A 25,164-nucleotide genomic window follows, 5' to 3' on the forward strand; every position below is an offset into this window, starting at 1 on the left:
TCACAGAGAAACAAGAAAGGAATTTATTTCAGGGAGGCCAACACGGGAAGACAGTAGACAGTCTCAAAGACCGTCTGTGAAGTGCTGAAAATACTTGCAGTTTCTACGAGGAAAATGTGGGACAAAGGTCAGTGGGTTCAAACAGGTGGGCAGTAAAGGTCAGGTCTATCACTGTCTTGGAGTTGGTCTTTTGGAGTCCTGCTGGCTCAGGGCAATCCTTGTTGCTTCAGGGGGTAGTTTCAGAGCAGGAGATGTTTTGCCTGCAGGGTCTTTTGCCTGAGTTAAGAGATAGGTGAGAAAAGAGAACTTAATTAGAAAGTACAGACTAAAAAAAAAAAATAAATAAAAAAGAAAGAAAGTACAGACTGAGGTCAAAATGGAGGTAGTTGAAGTTCTCTTTCAAGTCTAATTTCAGCAAAAATCCTAAATCAGCTTATTTAGAGAGAGAATCCTTATTCTTGATATCTGATCAATCCCTAACCTGCCTTCAGCAACAATCCTATTAAATCAGTTTAGCAAGAATCCCCCATTCTTCATATCTCCTCTTAGTAAATTTCTACCCAGTGACTCCCTCAGCCTCCTTGATGGCTGTAAATTCCCACTTGTCCTTATTGTTTTTGGAACTGAGCACAATCTCTCTCCCCTTTTGTAATGTTCCTATTGCAATAGTCCCAAATAAAGTTTTCCTTATTGTTTTAAAAGGCTTCAGAATAATTTTTTCTCTAACACCTTTTTTGAAACCTTCCTTCTTGCCCTTAGGAAAAACTAATTTAATGCTACCTCAGCACTGTGTAAATTCCTCCTATAAAGCTACTATCATGTGGCTTCATACTCATTTATGCACTGGTCTTCCCTTATGGATTACTGAACTCTCATAAAGAGTATAGTGAATCTCATGATTAAGAGCACAGTCACTTGAGTCAGAATGCTTGGTTCAAAGACTTCTGATGACACTTACTAGCCAGGTGAGCTTGCGCAAGTAACTTTACATCTCTAAGCCTCAATTGTCTCATCTGTAAAATGGGGATAATAAAAGTGCTTCCGTTGTAAGGATTAAATGAGAAAACCCACTGTGTCAGGTACAGAATAACTACCCCCAGCCTCAGTCTTTATCTGTCTCCATTCCTAATATTTGAAGATAGAAGTGGAGGATCTTCTCTGTGAGTCTGAATATCAATTCTTATTCCTTCAATATCTAATTATAAATAGTTATACTTGCAGCCCTCCCTTGATACTCCTATTGGAAATAAATCAGGCTAATTTTTTTTATTATTATATGCTGTTAAAGTTAACTTCTCAAAATATCAACAAAACAACCTATCAATAAGACAAAACTGAGGGGTACTTGAGTAGCTCAGTCAATTGAGCAGCTGACTCTTGATTTCAGCTCAGGTCATGACCTGAGGATCCTGGGATCCAGCCCTGTGTTGGGCTCCATGCTCAGTGGGAAGTCTGATTCAGGATTTTCTCTCTCTCTCTCTCTATCCCTCTCTCTCCACTAAAAAAAATAAATAAATAAATCTTTTTTAAAAAGACAAAACTGGGTGCCTGGGTGGCTCAGTGGTTGAGCTTCTGCCTTTGGCTCAGGTCGTGATCCTGGAGACCCGGGATCAAGTCCCACATCGGGCTCCCTGCATGGAGCCTGCTTCTCCCTCCACCTGTGTCTCTGCCTCTCTCTCTCTCTCTCTCTGTGTCTCTCATGAATAAATAAAGAAAATCTTAAGGGGATCCCTGGGTGGCGCAGCGGTTTGGCGCCTGCCTTTGGCCCAGGGCACAATCCTGGAGACCCGGGATCGAATCCCACATCAGGCTCCCGGTGCATGGAGCCTGCTTCTCCCTCTGCCTGTGTCTCTGCCTCTCTCTCTCTCTCTCTCTCTCTCTGTGACTATCATAAATAAATACAAACTTAAAAAAAAAAAAAAAAGAAAATCTTAAAAAAAAAAAAAAGACAAAACTGACATTATTCTTACCTCAGTGAGGAAGAACACTTCTCTTGACAAAGTTGTAGAAGCAGCTCAGAAGCAGGACAAAATAGTGGTATTTATTGAGACTTTGAAGTTTGGTTTGGGCGGAGGGGTTGATCTTTCAATGTGAAAGTAGAGGCAAAAGTTGAGGATAAGAGTCATGATATAACAGCCTAGGATTGGTGGACACAGCCAAGCAAGAATTTTGAGGCCAGGGGTTCTAAGAGTCTTGAAATATATAGAACTATCATCATGTGATGCTTTCTATTAGAAAATTGGTGGTGCTTTTAGATGACTCCAGAAATGCACAACGATTTCATTTGCATTTTTAACATCCAGGCAAAGGTGCCATGAAATAGTTGTGTTAAGATGGATGTTAAGGTGTGTGGGTGTAGGGGATGTCAATTCTAACAGCTTTTTTAAAAGCTAGTAAGGAAAATTAAAGATGTATCCAGATACTGAGGGCACTTATCCCTGTGGGCAGAGCTTAAAATGAAAGAAGCATAATTTGGTAACACAGAAGGTGATTGAACTTTCAAGAAATACCCCAGTCCCTGGTTTACATATTATTTCCCTGCCAACCATTCTCAGTTGAATGCCACCCGTTTTGTGGTAAGGCAGTATAAGGAATGCTCAACCTCCTGCATGAAACGTAAAGTGTCTTCAGAGGTGTAAACTCCCTAGTTAGACTGCATAGAAAAGTTTCTTTCCAGATTTAGAAGAATGCTACTCCTTGCAGAAGAGGCACTTCTAAATTTAACCAGCCATAGATAGCATGGCAGGTCTTAAATAATTATTCTGACACTTGTTAAACCAGTAAGAGAAACTTTATCCAGGAGTATTGCCATAGGGATGTTATAATAGAGGAGATTGCACTCAACTCCAAATACAATAAGGTCAAGAAGTTGGAAAATTACTAAGAGGAGACATCAAAGGTGGGGGAGGGGGGATTCCTGCTGAACTGACTTAACAGGATTCTTGCTAAAGACAGGCCAGGGATTGATCAATTATCAAGGGTGAGGAATCTCCTCTAAAGTGACTTAGCAGGATTCTGAGTTCGAGTTTATTTTTTACACTGCAATTAGGAAGAATAGGACCTTGACAAAATTCACGTTAAAAAAAAATAATTTCTTTATAGAACGGGAATGGTGAGAGTATAGGGTTGCTCAGTGGTGAAACGTCAGGGTCCTGGGATCAAGCCCCACATCAGGCTCCCTGCAGGGAGCCTGCTTCTCCCTCTGCCTATGTCTCTGCCTCTCTTTGTGTCTCTCATGAATAAATTCTTTTTTAAAAAGGGGGGTGGGTGATGAAACACAGAAACTGGGACACCCAGGGAGACTGCTGGGTCTCCTTCAGGGGCTGACGGAAGGATGATTAAATGCAAAAAGGGGTCTCATCTATAAGACTCTTAGTGAAGTGGTATGTAGAGGCAGAAGAAAATTAAGATGACCTCTCAATGGCCTTTTCTCGTTCAGGACTGAAAGAAAATTCTGTGATTTTTGTACAAGTAAACGACTCCTTCTAGGGGAAGAAATAGGCTCCTTGGGGTGAGATTGCTGTTCTGGACGGGAGAAAACCACCTAGTGCAGCTGAGCAGCCCTGGAGCCCAGCACCTGAGTACTACAAGTCCCAGCAGGCACCGCGGCGGGGCGGTGCTTGGCAGCCGTTGTGACGTGGTAGGCGGGACCATACGGGATGGGCTCTCCCCTGGGTTTTTAGCTCCGCCCCTGCCCCTTGCCCTGCCCTGTTGCTGTTGCGCCGACGCCGGCTGCTACCCCCGGTGAGTCCCTGGGGTATAAGAAGGCAATTAGGGGCATTTGGGCCTTTGGGTTCTCCAAATTCAGACTTTCACTCCTCAGAAAGGACCTTGGGAGGCAGAGGTGCGACTGGTTTCGGTTTTCGCTTCCTTCCATCTTTCTAGGGTGACAGTAAGTGTGAGTGGCGTCATGGAGCCCCTGGAGCTCCTTCCCCGGCCCTGGAGGGTTGAGGGGCAGTTTTCTCCCTAGGAACGCAGAGTTTCGGTGCTTGTGGCCGGGTGGCAGGCTCCTTGAGTAGAAGGGACCCCCTCTGACGCGAGTCGGTGTCTTGACGTCACGGCGTCAACCCCACCCCCACCCCCGTCTTCTCACTCCCCTCCCCCCAACGGGCAGAGATCTTGGTAGTTCCTTAATCCCTGTCCTTGAGGCTTCAGCATCTCTGCTATGGGGCCGAGGCGAGCCCTAGGCAAGTTACTTTCTCTTTGGCCTCAGTTTCCCTGTTTGTAAGCTTGATCCCTGAAGTCCCATTTCTTCAGATGAGGCTTTCTGTAATTGGAGATATTCTAGGCAGAAGAAAGAGCAGCTGGAGTGTAATGACCTTCTGCTTTACAGTTGATTCCCGAGAGCCCCTCCCCACCGCTACCAATCAGCCCAATTTAGCAATTTAGTCTTGGGGCTGATGTTTTCCCATTATAATTTCAACCCCTCCTGGGCATGTTAACTTTTTTCTATCACTTGGATTCTTTGCTTCTGGTGCAAGCCAACAAGTGGCTATTACTGGAGTTGAGTGGAAGGATACAGATGCTATGTATTATTTTTTTTTAAAGATATTATTTATTTATTCATGAGAGAGACAGAGAGAGAGGCAGAGACGCAGGCAGAGGGAGAAGCAGGCTCCATGCAGGGAGCCCGACGTGGGACTCGATCCTGGGTCTCCAGGATCAGGCCCTGGGCTGAAGGCGGCGCTAAACTGCTGAACCCCCCCAGGCTGCCCAGATGCTACGTATTATAACTTACTTCCCCCTGTTGCAAAAACCGTTTAAAACCGAGGACTCTAATGCAGTAGGTCTTTGTAGATTATGTAGGGTACATAATTAGAGAATATCCAGGTGACTCACTTTCACAGGTATTTTCAAAGGGCTTCTGCCTGAAACGCTACCCTTTAGCAGATATGATAGCTCTGGAGTAGAAAGGACCCCAAGAAAGGTAGTAGGAGATACATAGCACCAAGAAGTATTATCTTTCAAGTCAGATAGTATCTAGGGCTCTTTAAACACTTTGTACTTGTTGATATAATACCATGGTTCCTTATTTCCTTCGATGAAAAGAGAGACTTAAAATGACCTTTGACTCTCTTTTTCCTTCACCTAGGTTCATTAAAGCTGGAAAGTTTCTTAGAGATTTTCTAGCCCAATCCATGCATTTTACTGATGAAGATACTGAGGCCTAAAAGGAGGTAGTGCGACTTGGCCAAGGTATCAGAGCTAGTTAGTGGCAGAACTAAGACAAGAACCCAGGTCTCTTGGCTCCTAGCCTTGTTCCCTTTCCACTGCACTTCGAACCCTGTCACCACCCATGTCACTTCAGGGGTTAGCACAGTCACCCCTTTCAAGGAAAAAGTGTACCATCTCACTTAAGGTAAATAGAGGTTTAGGACACAGCTTTGAGGCTTTCACACAGTTTCTTCTATTGCCTGCATCTCATGTCCCAGAGCTGTTTTTCTTTCCTTTCCTAGTACTGCTGGCACGGCTGTTGTGGGATGTGGCTGAGGGCCTGCTTAGAACAAGCTGGGCAGCCAGTCCCAACAGTTGTTAATGAGGAGTACTACAAGCCTCCTGGAGATCTACAGGTTCTCTAAGGCACTCTGAAAGATTTTAGGTAAAGAACTAGAATGAACTTGGAAATTTCTAATTAGAGCAAGTAGTTCAGTAATTTGAAGGCCAATGACTGTGTATCTTTGCTTTTGCTCGGAGCCATAGTTGCCACTGTCCAGGTTTTCTAAGGGTAGTTTTGAGCATCTCTTCCAGTACACAGGAGGAGTGGGATAGAAATCAGATCATCCATTTTGCTAATAGCTACTAGTTTAGAAAGTTACATAAGCAAGATGAAGGAATTAAATAGAGTTTGGGTTTGTTTGCTTCTCTTTTTTTTACTGTTCCCAAACGAAGAATTGATTTGCATTTCTTTCTTGGCTTTGAGAACATTTGGTTTCCTTCTGTGAACTACTGATACTGATAGTCTTCATTTCTCTAAATATGTGCCCACTGGTACAAAAGGCTAATGTAAAACTGTTAGACATACTCTACAGTAGAACTTTAGTTATTTTTTTTCTTAGTGTCTGTTCTTTTTTTAATAATAAATTTATTTTTTATTGGTGTTCAATTTGCCAACATACAGAATAACACCCAGTGCTCATCCCGTCAAGTGCCCCCCTCAGTGCCCGCCACCCTAGTCACCCCCCACCCCCGGCCCTCCTCCCCTTCCACCACCCCTAGTTCATTTCCCAGAGTTAGGAGTCTTCCATGTTCTGTCTCCCTTTCTTTTTTTTTTTTTTTTTTTTTTTTCTGTCTCCCTTTCTGATATTTCCTACCCATTTCTTCTCCCTTCCCCTCTATTCCCTTTCACTTTAGTTATTTTTTTTAATATGCATGTCTTCTTCATGGTTCAGCATACATGGGGAAAAATCTTTAGGAAGATTGGGGAGCTGATTTGGTTGCGTATTTGCATTGTTAGAGTCTGAACCAGGAAACGTTACAATATTTTAAAATTTTCCTGCTAGAAAGCATATCCATGTGCTTTACAGATTCACTCAGCAAAAGTAGAATTAGCTGTTCATTTCTTCAGGAGAACGTAAGAGAATATATGCCCTCATGGAACAGTCATGGGAGTAGTATATTAGGCTTGAAAAGCTCATTAGATGAAAATGTGTCAGGTTTTCTTAGAAGCCAGAAGCCAGTTCAGGGGACTCATTTTAAAACACATTGCCTGTTACTGCATACATCCTCTGAGGACACTAATACTTTTGGAAACTGAGCTGGAAAAATCAGAGTCCAAGTGAAGTGCTTCTGACAGTTTGTAGAATCTCTGCATTATTTTCCCATACTCAGTGGTTTGCTTTTAGACATTCCTATTTGTTTTTCCCTGCTCGCTCCTCATGTGGCTAGTCTTGGTTATGAGGGTAGGAGGAGGGAATTAGGTGGAAATCCCATGATTTCTATGGGGCCTAATTCATCCCACTGCTTTTACATGACTCCATAGTTCTCCAGGCTTCTAAATTTAACTTTTGCTCTTTTACTATTTCTTACTTCCTTTAATGGATATTGTCAGAATTATAAGTGGATGATGGAGAGGTTCTATAGTGGGAAGAGGAGTTCAAGAAGGGGAAGCTGATGCTTAAATCATTCTGCTTTTCTTTCCATGTCCTCTTTGGCCCCTCCACAAACAGTCCTTTCTGGACCGCTTTGACAGCAAGGTGATTTCCCTAGCCAATTTCAGAGCCCAGTTCTCCCAAGGAACCTAATCACTGGGAAAGAGGAAAAGGTTTACTGAACAGGATCACTGATCTTAAAAATTAGTAGTAGATGCCTTCCTTCCAGAAAAAGTTTTTTTGTTTTTCAAAGATTTTATTTATTCATTCATGAGAGACACACAGAGAGAGGCAGAGATATAGGCAGAGGGAAGAAGCAGGCTTCCTGCAGGGAGCCTGAAGCTAGACTTGATCCCAGGACTCTGGGATCAGGACCTGAGCCAAAGGCAGTCAACCACTGAGCCACCTAGGTGCCCCTCCCCCCCCCTTTTTAAAGCAGAAAAAGTTAAATCAGGTAACTCCTAACTGACCCAGGTCAGATTATCATGGTTATGCTCACGGCCTCTTCCATCTTCACTTCAGCAGAGAAGTGAAGCCATTGCTGTTCTCCACTCTGCCTACCTCCTCAGCTCCTTCCCCAGTCTTGGCAGAGGAGAGTTTCAAGAACAATTGAGTTCCCGAATACCTAGAGAGCCGCTAGGTTCCCTCTGGGTCGTCCTGGTGATGAGATCTCTGAAATGGGAAACTTCACGGAGTCTTACATTTTTGATAAGGAACCAACCAAGACTGTTGACTTTTCCAGACAGATGATTAGGTGTTTGTATGAGTGAAAAGAGCTAAAAAAAAAAAAAAAAAAAATAAAAGGAAAGAAAAGAAAAGGGCTGGTTTCCTTGGGATGCCTGGGTGGCTCAGTGGTTGGGGCGCCTTCGGCCCAGGGAATAATCCTGGAGTCCTGGGATGGAGTCCCACATCGGGCTCCCTGCTTCTCCGTCTGCCTGTGTCTCTGCCTTTCTCTTTCTGTGTCTCTCATGAATAAATTAAAAAAAATATTTTTTAAAGAGCTAGTTTCCACTGGCTATATGTAAACTCAAGCCTCAGAACATGAATTCTTGTGTATTTGTGTGTGTGTATGTGTGCATGCACGCATGTGTGTACACATACTGTCCTTTCTCCAGTGTTCTGTTCATGAACTTATAGATTGTTTTTCTAGTAGGAAAGAGGGTGTACGAAGCCCTCATACCTTTGGCTGGTCTTGCCTTTCAGAGTAACATCCATTTGCAAAACAGCTTGCCGGAGTTTGAGTGTAGAAGGTGGGTAATGGAGTGTGAATTTTATGGGTCCTTAAGGAAATCAAATCTGTGCCTTTTGTTTTTTTGGCACCATGCCACTTGAACCAGCTATGCCAGCTGAACCAGCCATACCAAGAATTGATATTGCACTTGGAGATTATCATCTTTTCATCCTATTTTAGAAAAAGAAAGCTGAGAAACAGCAGCTCCTCTAAGGTATCCAACAAATTAAGAGTAGGGCTTAAAAAAAAGAATTAGCCCCATGGTCATTCAAACCATTGTTTACCTACAAAGCCCCCCCTTCCTTTCACTTTTTGATGAATCACATGCATTTCATTTCACTTACTCAGTGAATAGTTAATCAGCAATTACTCTGGGCTAGACATTATGTTGTATATACAGGGGTGATAGTGTTATGAAGTAAAAGAGAGTTGAGTACTTAGGTTAATTGAGAGATAGGCCCTGAAGCCACTCTTACCTGAGTGTTCTTTATGATCCACAGACAACAGATTAAATTATTTTACAAGCTCATAAATGCTACTCCAGGCTGAGGACAGAGAGGATATGCTGGCCTCAGTATGACTTGAGACCCCTAGGAAAGAGAGGGGTCTGCAAGCTGAGAAACCTCCCTTCCCACCCTCCCATAGCATCCAAGAGATCACACAGACAACAGCTTATCATGAGGAACTAGTTCTGACCTAGACTGGAGTGTGACCTCCCTTTTCCTGAGAAAAACTGATCTGAGGTTTGAGGTTAAGGATGTGGCTAAACTGTGCCACAACCCAGAAAGCCAATACATTTCTTACTTCCTTAACTCAATCCCAAGAATAGTTCAGTGCCACCAAAGTCCCCTTGCCTTCTCTTGTGAAAAAATTGACTACTGGAGGAGTTGGAAGAAGAGGCCTGGTTGTTCAGAGTTGAAAATAAAATCAGGAAATAAATAGGACCAGGCAGGACTAGAAGGGCTGTGTTTTTTGGTTATTGTACTTATTTTCAGAAATTGAATGTATACAATCTTTTGTATACAACCCAAATGTATAAGGTATCATATAGTAGTCATGCAGCTCTCCTTCATACAGCTCTCCTTCATCTGCTGTGTACAGCTACAATATTGTTTCCATTTCCCAATGAAACCCTAGGTTGAGGATCATGGATTCACTAAGTGTTAGACCTGGGGAACATTTAGAAGATGGAGTGGTGACTTTTGAGAGGCAGGAAGTGTCAGATCCCAACAATTTGAAAGACTTTGTTTCTTTTCTATATTGTTTTTATCTCCCAAATAGTTTGCCATCCTTGATCACATTTTATCTGTATTGTGACCTGCAAAAGTGAAATACAGGTTATATCCCCAGTGTTTTAAATAGGGATCCAACTTGCTTGCTGTCCTCCAAACGGAGCATTTCTCTCTTCTGTTGCTTTTATGCATGCCATTTCCTTCACCTGGAATTTCTTCACCCCCAAGCCTAAAGGCTCATCTTCCTTGAGGGCTTATGCAGGACTCTACTCACTCCTCAGAGCTCTTCTCCATTTTCCTAGCCAGTTGCATCTCTCCCTCCTTTGAACCCAAGAGTATTTTGCACTGATTCCATCTATTTGTCAGTCACTTGTTTTCTCATTTAACTACCATGTTGCTATGGAACCCTTCTGAGGGCACAGACTATACCAGAAAACAAAACACTCCACAATATTAAGAAAATCACTAATATCTGGCAAGCCCTTCTTGCAGACTCTGCTAGTACTTTATTCTATCATTCTACATATTTCTACTTTGTGTGACTATATGGCAAGTAGTGAGTTAAGGCCTGCAGATTTTGCATTATTTCAGTTAATGTTAAAAAAAAAATGATGTAGGTGTTAATAGCCCTATTTTACAGGTGAGGGAACAGGCATTGAGCCCAGCTGATTTAAGTGTGTTGCTTAAGCTCATGCATTTAATGGGTGGTGAGGCTAGAATTTGAACTTCACTGTTCGGGTTTCAGAACCCATGCTTGTCATCGGTGCCTGTCAAATAATCTGCTCTCAACCCTACCTTTCTTCTGCACTCACACCCAGCTCCTAGCAGAATGCCTTAATACATACATGCAAAGACTTGATAATTATAAATGTAACTGAATGAAGAAACTGAAATCTAGAGAAATTGATGTTCCAAAAGTCACAGGACTTGTGGGATGAAAAATCTAGACTCTAGGTCATACCATTCCCAGCTCAGGTTATTTTCTTCTAGCCTGCCTTACTTATTTAAGGCATTTAGAAAAAGTGGAACAAACAAGCTATAAACAGAGAATAAAGGTACATGAGGGCGGTGGTGCCTGTGGTGGAGATCAAAGACATTCTTAGAAAGTTCTTAGAGCATAGGAAGCTATGAATACAAAATGGCTCAAAGTGAAACAGAAAGCAAGTGGTATGATCTCAGTCCTTGTCAGGCCTTTGCTTTTCCTGACTTGCCTCCAATGGAATGTTCCCTGGGTGAGAGCCCAGAAATCTCCCAACATTTCAGACAACACTGTCTGAGCTTTATTTTATCCTGTATCTCATAACAGGACGCCCACCATGGATGAGACAGTAGAAGATCCCCCCACGTCAGCTGTCTTGCTGGATCATTGTCATTTCTCTCAGGTCATCTTTAACAGTGTGGAGAAGTTCTATGTCCCTGGAGGGGATGTCACATGCTATTACACGCTCACCCAGCATTTCATTCCCCGTCGAAAGGATTGGATTGGCATCTTTAGAGTAAGTGGTTATTTTAGTACCAAGTGACTGGAAACTAGAGGTTATCTGAGTGTGTGACTGTGTAATATAAGCATTTTGTGTCTTATATCTGGCCTTTTAAATTTTTTTTAAGATTTTACCTATTGAGAGAGAGAGAGTAGGATGTGGCATGCGGGGGGAGGATAGAGGGATAAGCAGACTCCCTGTTGAGTGAGGAGTCCAGTGCAGGGCTCAGTCCCAGGACTGTGAGATTATGACCTGAGCTGAAGTCAGACACTTAACCAACTGAGCCACCCAGGTGCCCTCCTCTCCCCGCCCCCACCCCCTTTTTTGGCCAAATTTAAAAAAAAAAATTTTTTTAAGATTTTTACTTATTTGTTTGACAGAGAGCATGAGCAGGGGGAGCAGTGGACAGAGAGGGAGAAATAGGCTCTCTGCTGCACAGGGAGCCTGATACAGGGCTCGATCCCAGGACCTTGGGATCATGACCTTAGCTGAAGGCAGACACTTAACCAACTGAGCCACCCAGGTGCCCCTTGCCAATTTTAAAATCCTAAACTAAACTCCCGTTCACACACCAGCATGTGCTATGGGACTCAAGTTTTTTTTATTTTTATTTATTTATTTTTTATTTATGATAGTCACACAGGGAGAGAGAGGGAGGCAGAGACACAGGCAGAGGGAGAAGCAGGCTCCATGCACCGGGAGCCCGACGTGGGATTCGATCCCGGGTCTCCAGGATCACGCCCTGGGCCAAAGGCAGGCGCCAAACCTCTGCGCCACCCAGGGATCCCAGGGACTCAAGTTTTAATTTCAGTTGCAAGCCAATATGGCAAATCCTATAGCCCTCCAAGTTTTATTATGCTTTCAAAGACCAAATGTAAATATTTTAAATTTATCTTATTTTGAAATATTCATCTGTGAGTTGGTGAGTGGCTCCTTAGGTAATTTCTGTGACCTTAAACGTTACTTTCTTACTTAGAAGAGTGTTCAATTTGTTCAATATGAGTATTACATACCTAAAAGGGATGTTGAGAAGTTACCTGGTTTGACACCGTGCGTCCAAGAGGTTTGTTCCTGAATAAGTATGATTTGCTTCTTTGTAAAGATTTCCAGGCATAGAAATTTTCTGAGGTCCCTAATACCCTTCCAGTTAAAGTACAGAAATAGTACTTTTTTTTTATTATAATCAACTTATTCTCTACCTTCCATTCTCCCCCCATCTGTGTGTCTCTCTCTCCCATCACACACACACACACACACACACACACACACACCATAATGACAGATATTCCTATTATATCCAGAAGACAGGAAATAAAGGTCAAATATAAGTAATCTACACTGCTGAATTCCAACGTAAGTGACCTTTGTTTTGACACTTCAGTATGTCATATGCTTATTTGCCAATGTTGTTTATCCTGAAATCAGACATCATTCTTGACTGCACTGTGAAGGAGCTGATGCTTATTCACAATCCTCATAGAGTTACTTTTCCTTAATTGTTTGGAATTCCAAGCTAAATGATGGGGCCATGGAAGCTGGCATTTAGAGGCAGGGTAGTAGACAACCAGAGAGACACTGGCAAGTATCAGGATACCTCCTGAGACTGCAGATACTGAATCATTAGACTAAAGAATGTCCTGACACAGAAAACTGACATACCGAGTGTTTCCTATTTTGGAAAAGAGAATTCCTCCCCATGTGTAGCAAAGCTGTCCAGTAGAACTTTCTACTATGGAGCTGTACCTTCACTGTCCAGTACAGTGGCCTCTAGCCACATGTAGTTATTGAGCACTTAAAACGTAGCTAATGAAAAAAAAAAAAAAAAAAAAAAAAAAAAAAAAACGTAGCTAATGAATTAACTAAAATTAACTTAAATTTAAATGTTCTCATGTGGCTCATGGCTGTCATTCTGGACAGTGCAGATATGGATTATTTTAAAAGAGGACAATTAGAAAATTGTTTATTTGCCTTTGAAATGTAATCTGTAACTTTTTTTTTTTTTTTTTTTTGCAACACAGTTATAGTTCTGTTTAGCCTAGACTGTTTGTATTCTCCAAGGATGCAGCAACTTCCAGTGAGGACTTGACATAAACCAAATGAAAATATTATGATTTTTACTAACAAATGTTTAAAAACATTTTTGAAAACTGCATCTATATTTGGAATGCTTCATGCATCTCAGAGGTATGACCATGACTCCATAAAGAAAACCATTAATACAAAAAATGGCCTCTCATGTTCATTGTCCATAAAGCTATTATTGATTTGAACAGCTACCCAGCCTGAAAGAAAGTTTTAAGAATAATGAAGAGAATACAAACTTTTTGAGAACATATGATGTGCAAGGTTTTTGATTAGGTTTTATGCATGCTTGCATACATGAGTATGTGTGTTTTCTAACTGAGCCTCACAGCATAGCAGCACCCTCAGGGAGTGTTATCTCTTGTGCACAGATGAATAAAATGAATTACTCAAGATGGTGACTTTCCCAAGGTCTCCCAGTGAGTAAATGGTGAACATTTGTTTGATTCCTTTTTTTTTTTAATTTTTTATTTATTTATGATAGTCACAGAGAGAGAGAGGCAGAGACAAAGGCAGAGGGAGAAGCAGGCTCCATGCACCGGGAGCCCAACGTGGGATTCGATCCTGGCTCTCCAGGATCACGCCCTGGGCCAAAGGCAGGCGCTAAACCGCTGCACCACCCAGAGATCCCTATTTGATTCCTAAACCTCTTCTTTTTTTCCTACTCTGCTGAATTCATATGAACAACAGATGGTAAATTAGAGAATTAAGAGTTGATTATAAAATGTTGTCTTTCGTATCTCCCTTGGAAAGCTCACCTGGTATTCTTATAGAATAGTCTCTCTCTTTCTCTTTTTTAAAAGATTTTATTGGGGATCCCTGGGTGGCGCAGTGGTTTGGCGCCTGCCTTTGGCCCAGGGCGCGGTCCTGGAGACCCGGGATCGAATCCCACGTCAGGCTCCCAGTGCATGGAGCCTGCTTCTCCCTCTGCCTGTGTCTCTGCCTCTCTCTCTCTCTCTCTCTGTGTGACTATCATAAATAAATAAAAATTAAAAAAAAAATAAAAGATTTTATTTATTTTAGAGAGAGAGCATGCATGAGGAGGGGGCAGAGGGAGAGAGAGAATCTCAAGCAGACCACATGCGGAGCACAGAGCCCAATGCAGGGCCTGATCCCACAACCCTGCAATCATGACTGCAGGGTTATCAAGAGTTGGATGATATACTGAGCCACCCAGGCACCCTTCTATTTAATTTTAAGTAAACTCCACATCATACATGGGGCTCATACTCATAACCCTGAGATCAAGAGTTGTATGTTCAGGGTGCCTGACTGGCTTAGTCAGTGGAGCTGAGCAACCCTTAATCTTGGGGTTGTGAGTTGAAGCCCCACATTGAGTGTAGAGATCACTTTAAAAATTTTTTCTGGAGCGCCTGGGTGGCTCAGTTGGTTAACTGTCTGCCTTCGGCTCAGGTAATGATCCCAGGGTCTTGAGATCAAGCCCTGCATCTGGCTCCCTCCTCAGAGGGGAGCTTGTTTCTCCCTCTGCTCCCGCTCCCCCTGCTTGTTCTCACACACTCACTCTGTCAAATAAATAACTCTTTAATTTTTTTTCTCTCTTTTTTTAAATTAAAAGTCTCGGGTAGCCCCCGTGGCACAGCCGTTTAGCGCCGCCTGCAGCCCAGGATGTGATCCTGGAGACCCCAGATCGAGTCCCACGTCAGGCTCCCTCCATGGAGCCTGCTTCTCCCTCTGCCTGTGTCTCTGCCTCTCTCTCTCTGTCTCTCATGAATAAATAAATAAAATCTTTTTTAAAAAATTAATTAATTAAAAGTCTCATGCTTCACCAGCTGAGCCATTTGCAGTGCAATCTCAACCATATTCCTCAGCTCCTCACCAGTCCTGATACTGATCCTTCCTGACACCAAGCAGGCACTTGTGAACTGTTTTTGAATGTGCTATATGCTTCATCTTCTCAATATAGCAAAAGCTATGAGCAATGATAGAGCCTAAAGTAAGTGGGACTTGGCTTTCCTGCCTTTAGTGCTTAGTCCTATGCTCTATGTTCTCCCTTACCTGGGCATTTAAATATTTCCAAGGACTCAGAGGACCGTCATGCCATGAGAGGCACACTGGGACTAGGACTACTCAGGTGGAGGAGCCAAGCCAGAAATTGCAGGTGGTTAGAAGTTTCCTTGTTCCAAGACTGCAGTAATTCTTAGGCCTTCTCAAATGATATTTTGGTCACAATGCATTAAGAAACTCCAGGATGTGAATGAAGACTCCATAAAATTCCTGCTTCCTGTACCACCGCAGGCCATGGTGGCTCTGAGATGCTTACAGCAATGGGGTGTGTATTAATGAGACACTAAAACATGCCCTGGTATGTTCTGATGAGCTTTCAGTGTAGCCTTTTCAACCCTGCACTGATTCCTTCATATATAAAAGTGGAATTTATTTTTAGTTCTTTTTCTTCCCACTGGGCTCAGGCAGGGTCAAAATATGGCAATAAATGTAATTTCACTTCTCATTTGCTGAGTGTTCTCCCCTTGAAGACACAGTGGCTCCCTTTCTATTCTCTGGTGTGCCCTTATCTTCCAGATATGACTTGAGCCATCTTTTACCCCTCTTCACATTTACTGAGAATATTTTCCACTTAGCCAGCTTTCTGCTCTGAGGCATATTTTACGGTGTACTTATATCATGACTTATTGCATTCAATACCTAGAAGAGGCCTCTATGACTACCAGATTGTTGTCAGTATCTTTGTCACCAAAAAGCCTTTATTAAGCATGAATTAAGAAAAACACTGAAGAGGGACGCCTGGGTGGCTCAGCGGTTGAGCATCTGCCGAGCATGATCGGCCAGGATCTGGGATCGAGTTCCACATCCGGCTCCTTGCACAGAGCCTGCTTCTCCCTCTACCTGTGTCTCTACCTCTACCTCTATCTCTCTCTCTCTCTCTGTGTCTCCTGAATAAATAAATAAAATATAAATAAATAAAAATAAATAAAATCTTAAAAAAAAAAACACTGAAGAAAATTCTAACTGGACTCTGTTATCTGGGACCTACCTCATAATCTAAGAACGCTTTTGCCCCTCCACTCCCATATGCACATGATTCAAAAACTGTATTTTGGGGGCCACCTTGGTGGCTCAGTCAGTTAAGCATCTGCCTTCAGTGCAAGTCATAATCCCACAGTCTGGGATTGAGCCCCATGTTGGGCTCTCTGCTCAGCAGGGAGCCTGCTTCTCCCTCTGCCTGCCACTCCCCCTGCTTGTGCTTGGTATCTCTCTCTCTCTCTCTCTCTCTCTCTCTCTCTCTCTCTCGTCAAATAAACAAAATCTTAAGAACCGCATTTTTTAAATGTACTAGTATAACTAGGTTGGTGGGTGACAAGACTGGCCTGGACACGGGAGAAGACTGATCAATGGAGACGGCAAGTCAGAAGGACTTTGTGATTAAGAAGTTCTAAAAACACTGTTGGGAGAAGGTAGCAGGATCAAGATTCACACCCCCAGAACTGTCTTAACTATTTTCCCCAGTCACTCACCATTCTCTGTCCGATGTAATGATAGAATTTTTAGAACTCTTGTCTCAGGTGTCGAGTCCGTTTTCATTTCCTTCTAAGACAGGTATTCTGCACTGTATGTGTGTGTGCCAATATCTAGTTGTATCAGGCCTCCTAGCACATATCATAATGGACTCATTCTGTGGTATTTTCAACACAAATAAAAAGTGAGTGCATTTTAAGAAGACCTTGCACAAATAAGGAGTTTCCTCTGAGCACTTTAAGATGCTGAATGAGAGTCTTCTGTCATTGCAGGTGGGATGGAAGACAACCCGCGAGTATTACACCTTCATGTGGGTCACTTTGCCTGTTGATCTAAACAGCAACTCAGCCAAACAGCAGGAAGTCCAGTTCAAAGGTGAGAAAAATACTGGATCAAAGGTGTTGAAGACAGCAACCAAGACTAATTCCCTTGAGTTTAAGCTTTCTGAGGCAAATAAAAGACTTCCAGATTTTTAGTTTTCTTAACAGACCTTATTTTGGATTAAAAATCATGTTGTGTTTTCAGCTTATTACCTCCCCAAGGATGATGAGTATTACCAGTTCTGCTATGTGGATCAGGATGGTGTAGTTCGGGGAGCAAGTATCCCTTTCCAGTTCCGTCCAGAAAATGAGGAGGATATCCTGGTTGTTACCACTCAGGTCTGTAAACATCTCCCCTCAATCCTTTCCTGCCATTAAGAGGAGTAATTTCAGGATAGGGTGGAATTTCTGTCAATAGGCCTTTATCAGATGTCTTAACAGATACTACTGGGAGAAATGCATACAGTACCCACTCAAACCTACTCAGAAATGGCTTAGGAACATTGAAAGGAATCACAACAATAAGTGATTTATCCTTTCTCTAAAGCTGCTGTAACTCAGTTGGCATTCAGTTATTCCCCTAACTTTTCCTTTTACTTAATTTTGGTCATCTGCACATCTTACCACAATTTACAAGCTCCTTTGAGGAGGGATGCACCAAATATGCTTTGTAGCTCTCAGTTCTGACCCAGAGCCTGGCATACGTGAATATTAGTTTCCTTTAATTACTCAGTTACTTCACAGGACACCTTTCCATTTAGCCCTGTGGTAGGCAGTGAAGAATACATTAAATCACTTACTGTCTTTGGCCTCTAGGAGCTGAGTCCATTAGGAGAGACAAACAGTACTAAGTGTTTGCAAGAAAAATCTACATTCTTCTGTCATTCCCCCTTTTAATTCTTTGTGGCCTTAATTTTGTCTTTCTTTCTTGGTAATGACAGGCTCAGTGTTGCAATCATACAGATATACCTACATTATCCCCTCCCCTTCGTACTGAAGAGGTGCTCCCATTCTGGGTACATGGATGTCACCATATGGGTGGGAATCCACCAGACCCTCAGCATCCTGGCCTATGGGAATGTTCCGCTAGAGGGACTTGATTATCTATCGAGCTATAAAGGGTCAAATATGAATTTATGGGATGTTCTTTCATAGGGTGAGGTGGAAGAAATTGAACAGCACAATAAGGAGCTTTGCAAAGAAAACCAGGAGCTGAAGGACAGCTGTGTCAGCCTCCAGAAGCAGAATTCAGACATGCAGGCTGAGCTCCACAAGAAGGAGGTATGACTGCTAGTTAAATGTGAACCTGAAAACACACACACAAACCAAAAAAATGAACCTGGAGTACTGAGGTCAGATCTGGATGGTGTCTCTTTTGCTTGTGATCTTACTCCCTTATACTGATATCTTTGAATAGGCACAGTGTTAATAGTTTTTATATAGATTACCTTATTTAAACTTTAGAGTAGGTACTATTATTACCCTGGTTTTATAGATGAGTAACCGGGAGGCCTAAAAGAGTACATAATCTCTTCAGCTAATCCGTCATGGAGCCAGGATTCAAACCCAGGCAGTCTGAACACTTCTTCCTCGTTCCTATGTAGACTGTAAATTATTCTCTTTGATTAGCTGGAATGTGGACATCAAGAGAGTAAAGAGTATTACAGCAAGGTTGCAGATTATCCAAACTCTCTGCTACTTCTCTTTTGAAACATCTTTCCAATCAGCAGGTGGTAAATTAGAGTTGATAAGGAGCTAAAGAGGAGAGTCTTCTCTAAAGACTATAAAATGATTACACTGAGGTCATACCTTAGAAGTTCCAGAACACACAGACCTCAGCAGTCACCATCTTTAGAGCTCTTAATCTACAAGTGAGCACACTGGGGCCCAGAGGAAAGAGGAAGGCATCAGTTTAGTGATCACACTGGGTTAAGACTCACTTCTCTTGACTCCCAGACAGACCATTCTTTATACTTTGCTGTCACACAAATACCTGTGATGTCCTCAGCCCTGGGCTGGTAAAGAAGTGTGGGTGACAGGTCCAGGCTGCAGATCTGTCTTATTCCAGGCAGTGAGATAACAAACAGAGATGGCAGAGGTATAACTCACAATCTGTCAGAAACCAGTGTCTGCCTAGGAGCCCTACAGCTCACCTGCCAGGTGCTAGCCAAAGAATCAGAGGGTCTGGCTTCTTGGATTAGCTCTCCTGCCGACTTGCTTCCAGTTGTAAGGATAACACAAGCCAGTATTTGTTCAACATCTACTATGTGCACTGTAAATTAGGCACTATAATTAAGCAGATCACTTCCCTTAATCCTTACAACCACCCAGCAGCTCAAGAGATATTAAGGTGATTTGCTCCATGTCACAATCAGTTCATGACTTTGAAAGGAGCTTAGATTTGAGCTCATATTTTTTTTATGTTAAAACTCATGTTTTTTAGGAATTAAAATATAAAACTTAATAAAAATGAGAGGAAAAACTCGTACTTTACAGCCAGGACCTTATAATGGTTAAAAACCCCATATTTGGAGTTACACAGACTGGTTCTCCCACTTATTATTTGATGAGGCAGGAGAAATTTCTTAACATTTCTGAGTTTCAGTTTCCCTGTCGGGATTGATAATACTTGTATTCTGAAAGAGAAACTAATAACAGCCATGTTCATAACAGCAGCTTTCACAACAGCCAAAGGGTGGAGGCAGCCCAGGTGTCCAGTGACAGATACATGGATAGACATGGTTTAGCCTGTAGATAACAATGGAGTATTAATTCAGCTTTAAAAAGGAAAGAAATTCTGACACATGCTACAACATGGATAAACATCAAGGACATTAAGCTGAATAAAATGTGTCAGACACAGAGAAACATCATGTGATTCCACTTGTATAAGGTCCCTGGAGTAGTCAACATCATAGAGACAGAGTAGAATGGTGGTGGCAGGGGAGCAGAAGGGCAGGATGGGGGGAACAGGGAGTGTTTTCATGGTATAGAGCTTCAGTTATGCACCATGAAAATAGTTCTGGTTTTATAACAGTGTGAATGTACTTAATGCCAGTGAACTCTAGGCTTAAAAATGATTAAGATGGAAAATTTTATGTGCCTTTTCCTACAATTTTTAAAAATTATTTTTAAAAAGATTATGAGGGGCACCTGGGTGGCTCAATGATTGAGCATCTGCCTTTGGCTCAGGTCATGATCCTGGGATCGAGTCCCACATTGGGCTTCCCACAGGGAGCCTGCTTCTCCCTCTGCCTATGTCTCTGCCTCTCTCTGTGTCCCTCTCATGAATAAATAAGATCTTTTTTTTTTTTTTTAAACAGTGGGTTTATTTATTTTTTAAATTTTTATTTATTTATGATAGTCACACAGAGAGAGAGAGAGGCAGAGACACAGGCAGAGGGAGAAGCAGGCTCCATGCACCGGGAGCCCGATGTGGGACTCGATCCCGGGTCTCCAGGATCGCGCCCTGGGCCAAAGGCAGGCACCAAACCGCTGCGCCACCCAGGGATCCCTGAATAAGATCTTAAAAATAAAAAGATTATGAATTTATAAACCTTGAAGCTAAAAAAGAGGGAGTTGTTATTGATGCACAAGGTTAGCTGCAGAACAAAGTTGGGAAAGAAAAATGTGTAGGCCCAGTATGGGGCCACTAGCCACATATGGCTTTTGAGCACTTGAAACATGGCATCTTGTGATATGCTGTAAGCATAAAGGATGTATCGGATTTTGAAGACTTAATAAAAAAATTAAAATATTCCCCTTATTTATACTTTGAAACAATATTTCAGATATATTGGGTTAAATGTACTATTAGTAAAATGAAGTGTATCTGTTTCTTTTTACTTTTTTATTTTCATTTTTTTATTATTTATTTATTTATTTTTAGAATATTTTATTTATATATTCATGAGAGACACAGAGAGAGGCACAGGCACAGGCAGAGCTAAAGAGAGTCTCGCAGGGAGCCTGATGTGGGACTCCATCCCAGGTCTCTAGGATTAGACCCTGGGCTGAAGGTGGTGCTAAACTGCTGAGCTACCCAGGCTGTCCTCTTTTTACTTTTTAAATGTGGCTCCTAAACTTGAATTGTGTATGTGGCATTCATGAATCTATTGGACAGCACTTTTCAAAGAGAATAGTCGCTTTATTTCATTCTCTGCTGTGTCTGCAGTACAGGGCACTCCTTAAGTATTTGTTTAATGACACATTTTTTTTTAAAGATTTTTTTTTTAATTCATTCATGAAAGAGAGATTGAGAGAAGAGAGGCAGGCAGAGACACAGGCAGAGGGAGAAGCAGCCTCCATGCCAGGAGCCTGACGTGGGACTGGATCTCGGGTCTCCAGGATCATGCCCTGAGCCAAAGGCAGGCACTAAACCACTGAGCCACCCCGGGATCCCCTAATGACAAATTTTTTAATGGATGAATATAAGCTCCGGTGGAAGAGAAATTAAGATGAGTACATTTTGTGGAAAGAACAAATTAAGAACATTTCAATATGGAAACCCCTTTACTTGGATATTTCATTCACTGTTGTGACATGTAATAAGTACCTGACAGGTAGTAAGTGCCCAGTAAATATTTATTGGCTGCCTGAGATACTAACGGTTGTCTCAGAAATGGTCTATTCCTTTGACGTCTTGATCTGCAGGAGGACCTAGAAACTTTAAAGAGCACCAATAAGAAATTGGAACAGCAAGTGAAGGCACAGAAGGACTGCTGGGAGACAGAGCTGCTTCAGTGAGTGTGATTCTTGGAAGGGAGGATCTACTATGTTACAGACCCACTTGGGCAGGGTCAAATTAGATCTCCAGAATTCTTTAGCAAAGAGTCTTCCTATTATGGCAGTGATAGGTGTGATTCTAGGTTGGAGAATTAGTATCTGAATGGTAAAGCAAAGTAACCTGAGTTTAAGTATTAATGTGAAGTGTTGCATACGTGCAGTTTGAGGTCAGGAAGCCAAAATAGTATTGAAGAAGAGTGGATTCTGAACTCATTCCGTACCCATAGGGTCAAGGCCAAATGGATTCTGAACTAATTCCAAGCCGTAGGGCCAAGGCAGCCTTCAGTCGTTGAAGGCCTGGGGGATCTGATCTGGAATGCGTGTATTTTTCACATAGTTCTCTTTACCTCCACAGACTGAAAGAACAAAATCAGAAGATGGCCACAGAAAATGAGAAGCTGGGAGTCCGAGTGGAGCAGCTCCAGGTAGGTAATGCCAGACCTTTCCCAAAGTGTACTATCTTCCCCTGGCTGTCACCCTGTGGTGGCCCAGGGAGAGAAAGATCCATTTCACTGTGGTGAGTACCTAACTGTGCCTTTCAAAGTGGCAAACTAAAGTTGCAGGGGGTTTTCTACTCTTGACCACCCCCCTACCCCGTTGACCACCCCCCCACAAGGAACTGAATACTTTCTTCAATTCATATATTCCATGAGTTCTTAAGATGGAGGACTGTCAGCTCTACCAGTGCTTTTCAAACTTTTTTTTTTTTTTTTTTTTATAGCTACAACATCTTTTCAAGCACTCTTTCTCAAAAGCCTAGAATGGAAAAAAAAAAAAAAAAACTCTAGAATGTAAAGCAGGTAACAGCTGAATCACTCTTGGTTTTCGGAAGCTGTGCCTTAAAGAGTGGTTTCTTGGATTTTCCTTAGTTGAGTTCTTAGACCCTCAGGGTGTGAGGGAGAGCTGAGAAGTGAAGATGTTCCAGGGATGTCCAACACTTGGGAGTTGCCGAGGAGTACACATTTCTCTGTGTTAGTGTACGTTAAGCAGTATTGTTCCTGTTCAATTTTCTTTTTTTTTATATCTTGGTTACATTCACTATTTTTGGTTTAGGCCCAGCTTTCAACTCAAGAGAAAGAAATAGAGAAGCTTGTTCAGGGCAGTCAAGATAAGACAGAGCAATTGGAGCATCTGAAAAAGGAAAAGAGCCAACTCCTTCTCACTTTAACTCAACAGGTAGAGTCACAGGTGGAACCAACATTTTTTAGACATTTGCAAGAAAACATACATTGTTCTTTCTTTACTCTGTCATATACCTGGCTGTCACTGGCTGTGGGAAAGGTCTCAGAGGAGGTCATCTGAGATGAGGGATCTCATGGCTCTTCTCAGAAACAAGAGAAGACTTGCTTCTCTCTCTCTGCCTCCTGCTTGCTCACTAGTTCAGCCTTTGTTTGCCCAGCAGTGGTACTGACATCTGTTTTTGTGCAGAGGGAGCACCAGAAGAAGCTGGAGCAGACGGTAGAGGAAATGAAGCAGGAAGAAACAACTGCCATGAAGAAACAACAAGAGTTAACGGCACGTCTGTCTTTGGATGGCTTTATGGGAGGGAATCTATAGGAAGGAAGGGACAGGGACTATTTTCAGGTGACAGGATAAAAAAAGACAGGAGAATAGTGTTTACCTCTGGACATCTTGTTCTTGACCAGAAGGATAGAGAATTTGTCATTTACGAAACGTTTAGGAGAGGTGGCCGTTTCCACGTGTGATCAGTGGTAAGGGGATATCGAAAGTACTTTATAACAGGTTGTCATCAGTAGGGCCTTGGGCCAGGAGTCACCCAGAGTCACCCCTACCCCCTTCTTATCATGGCAGACAAATGAACAATTATAAAGTCAAGTTCTACAGTTAGAAAATACTGCAGTAGTCAAAATTTTTGTTATAATTAATATTAGCATTTATCATCCTAAATTATTCTGAGCTATAGTAATATAGTAATGAAAGCCTAATTGATAATTTTCTATAATAGATTGTTGGAAAAGAGGCCTCATGGTGGTGATAGGTACCAGGAAGCTTCATTTTCTGAATTGATAGAAGGGTATGAGAAACCGTGGTGTCAGGAAGATATCTAGCTGTTGGGATTATAAATCCCATCGTGTATGCAGTATTATTCATTCACTCAGCCATTATTCAATCAACTAGGGAGTACCTACCATACATAAGATACTAGATATTTTAGCATGATAAACAGGAGAACAAAGTTAAGAAATCGGCCGCTCACAGGTTAAGTTTAGCCCAAAGAAATGTTTTATTTGGCCTAGGTGGTGTTTTTTCAAAAATTGAATCCATTACCAACAACTACAAATAGGAACATTCCCCATTTTTTTTTTTAAATGTGTATTTCTAGCTTCTTGAAAACGTAGAGCCTCTGGCAGCATGGAGCCCGTGTTCCTGCACAGCAGCGATGCCTGGGCTGGGTGGCTGCTGCATCCTTTAGATAGGCCGCATGCTCTTACTCACCTATAGCCTTCACTGTTCTGTTGCCTTCAACTCCTTCATTCAGCCACATTACTGGCACAGCCCCAGCCGCCACAGTGGAGTTTGTGACCTCTGATGTAGCAAAGGCATCACTATTTTAAGTAATCTGTCACCATTCGAAGGTTTGAACCTCCTTGTGGCAGGTATGGGTTTCCTTGGTTATTGTGGAATATATTTCAAGACCCGGGGGCTCAATTCTTTATTCCTCACATCCCCAAAGGGCCCCTACCTATGAGGACTATGTGTCTTATACCTTAGGGGCCTAGGAACAAGAAAACAGCAGTGGAGGAGCAGTTAGTACAAGAGGTGGAGCGCCTAAAAGCAAAGGTAGAGGCCGGGAAAGCCTGTTTCTTAGAGAAGTACAAAGAGTGTCAACGACTCCACAGACAGATCAGGCAACTCAGGGCTGCTGCACTGGTAGGTGACAGAGTCCAGGGGCCCAGGAAGCGTGGGGTGTGAAGGCCTGTGGTTCTTAGACCAAGCCCGGAGGACTGTCCACAGTTTTTAAGGAGAAACATTTCTCTTTCTGCTAAAAAGAGGAGGGATGGAGTGTGTGGCCAGAAACCAATCTGGGGATTCCCAGAAATAGAGGCCCCCGTCCAGCCAGGGGTCTCAGGGAAGGTTTTTGTAACCATTGGGCAGGTTTCTGTGCAGACTCAGATGGTCCTTTCTTATTTCTGCCTTTTGAGGAAGTGAAGCAGGACCAGAAGAGCCAGCAAGAGCCAATGGGGATGGGGAGCCAGGAGCCTGCAGTCACTGTCATCGGGTAGCCTCTCTGGCGTTACTACTTCAGGGTCGGCTAGAAGCGCACAGCAGTTTGGGCACCAGCGTTCAAATAAAAAAATCTTGGAAAAAACCACAACTAGTAGGATTAGCTTAAGTGTTTTTGTGAGGTATGTGCATATGTACGTCTGTAGGTAGGAGATGGGAAGCACGGAAGCATGCCTACCAGTTTGGGGTTTATGAAATTAGATC

The 25,164-nt window shown here is 42.5% G+C and overlaps 1 protein-coding gene and 1 long non-coding RNA gene across 5 annotated transcripts in view; one reads left to right on the plus strand and one right to left on the minus strand.

Annotated features, from left to right (window-relative positions):
• On the minus strand, positions 1-4,038 carry LOC111097370. The gene is made up of 2 exons (XR_005364467.1): positions 1,971-4,038; positions 1-276 (listed from the first exon to the last, which is right to left on the minus strand). It is a non-coding gene; the product is annotated as an uncharacterized LOC111097370 (long non-coding RNA).
• The window catches only part of CALCOCO2 (calcium binding and coiled-coil domain 2), a 27,379-nt gene continuing 5,821 nt past the window's right edge, over positions 3,607-25,164 (plus strand). For 2 of the 4 annotated variants that reach the window (XR_005364465.1, XM_038547598.1), the window contains exons 1-9: positions 3,607-3,744; positions 10,858-11,047; positions 16,882-16,984; positions 17,135-17,268; positions 18,085-18,210; positions 21,583-21,671; positions 22,070-22,139; positions 22,768-22,890; positions 23,143-23,229. Coding sequence is in view for 2 of the 4 variants with exons in the window: in XM_038547598.1 (XP_038403526.1) it covers positions 10,868-11,047; positions 16,882-16,984; positions 17,135-17,268; positions 18,085-18,210; positions 21,583-21,671; positions 22,070-22,139; positions 22,768-22,890; positions 23,143-23,229 (912 nt within the window). In the remaining 2 variants the exon portion in view is untranslated. Of the gene's footprint in view, positions 3,745-10,857; positions 11,048-16,881; positions 16,985-17,134; positions 17,269-18,084; positions 18,211-21,582; positions 21,672-22,069; positions 22,140-22,767; positions 22,891-23,142; positions 23,230-24,447; positions 24,850-24,878; positions 25,083-25,164 lie in introns of those variants that run through there. The other 2 variants (XR_005364466.1, XM_038547599.1) reach the window with 2 other exon arrangements.

Source organism: Canis lupus, chromosome 9 (genome assembly GCF_011100685.1).
Source record: "Canis lupus familiaris isolate Mischka breed German Shepherd chromosome 9, alternate assembly UU_Cfam_GSD_1.0, whole genome shotgun sequence".
In the NCBI taxonomy this organism is placed as follows: Eukaryota; Metazoa; Chordata; class Mammalia; order Carnivora; family Canidae; genus Canis; species Canis lupus.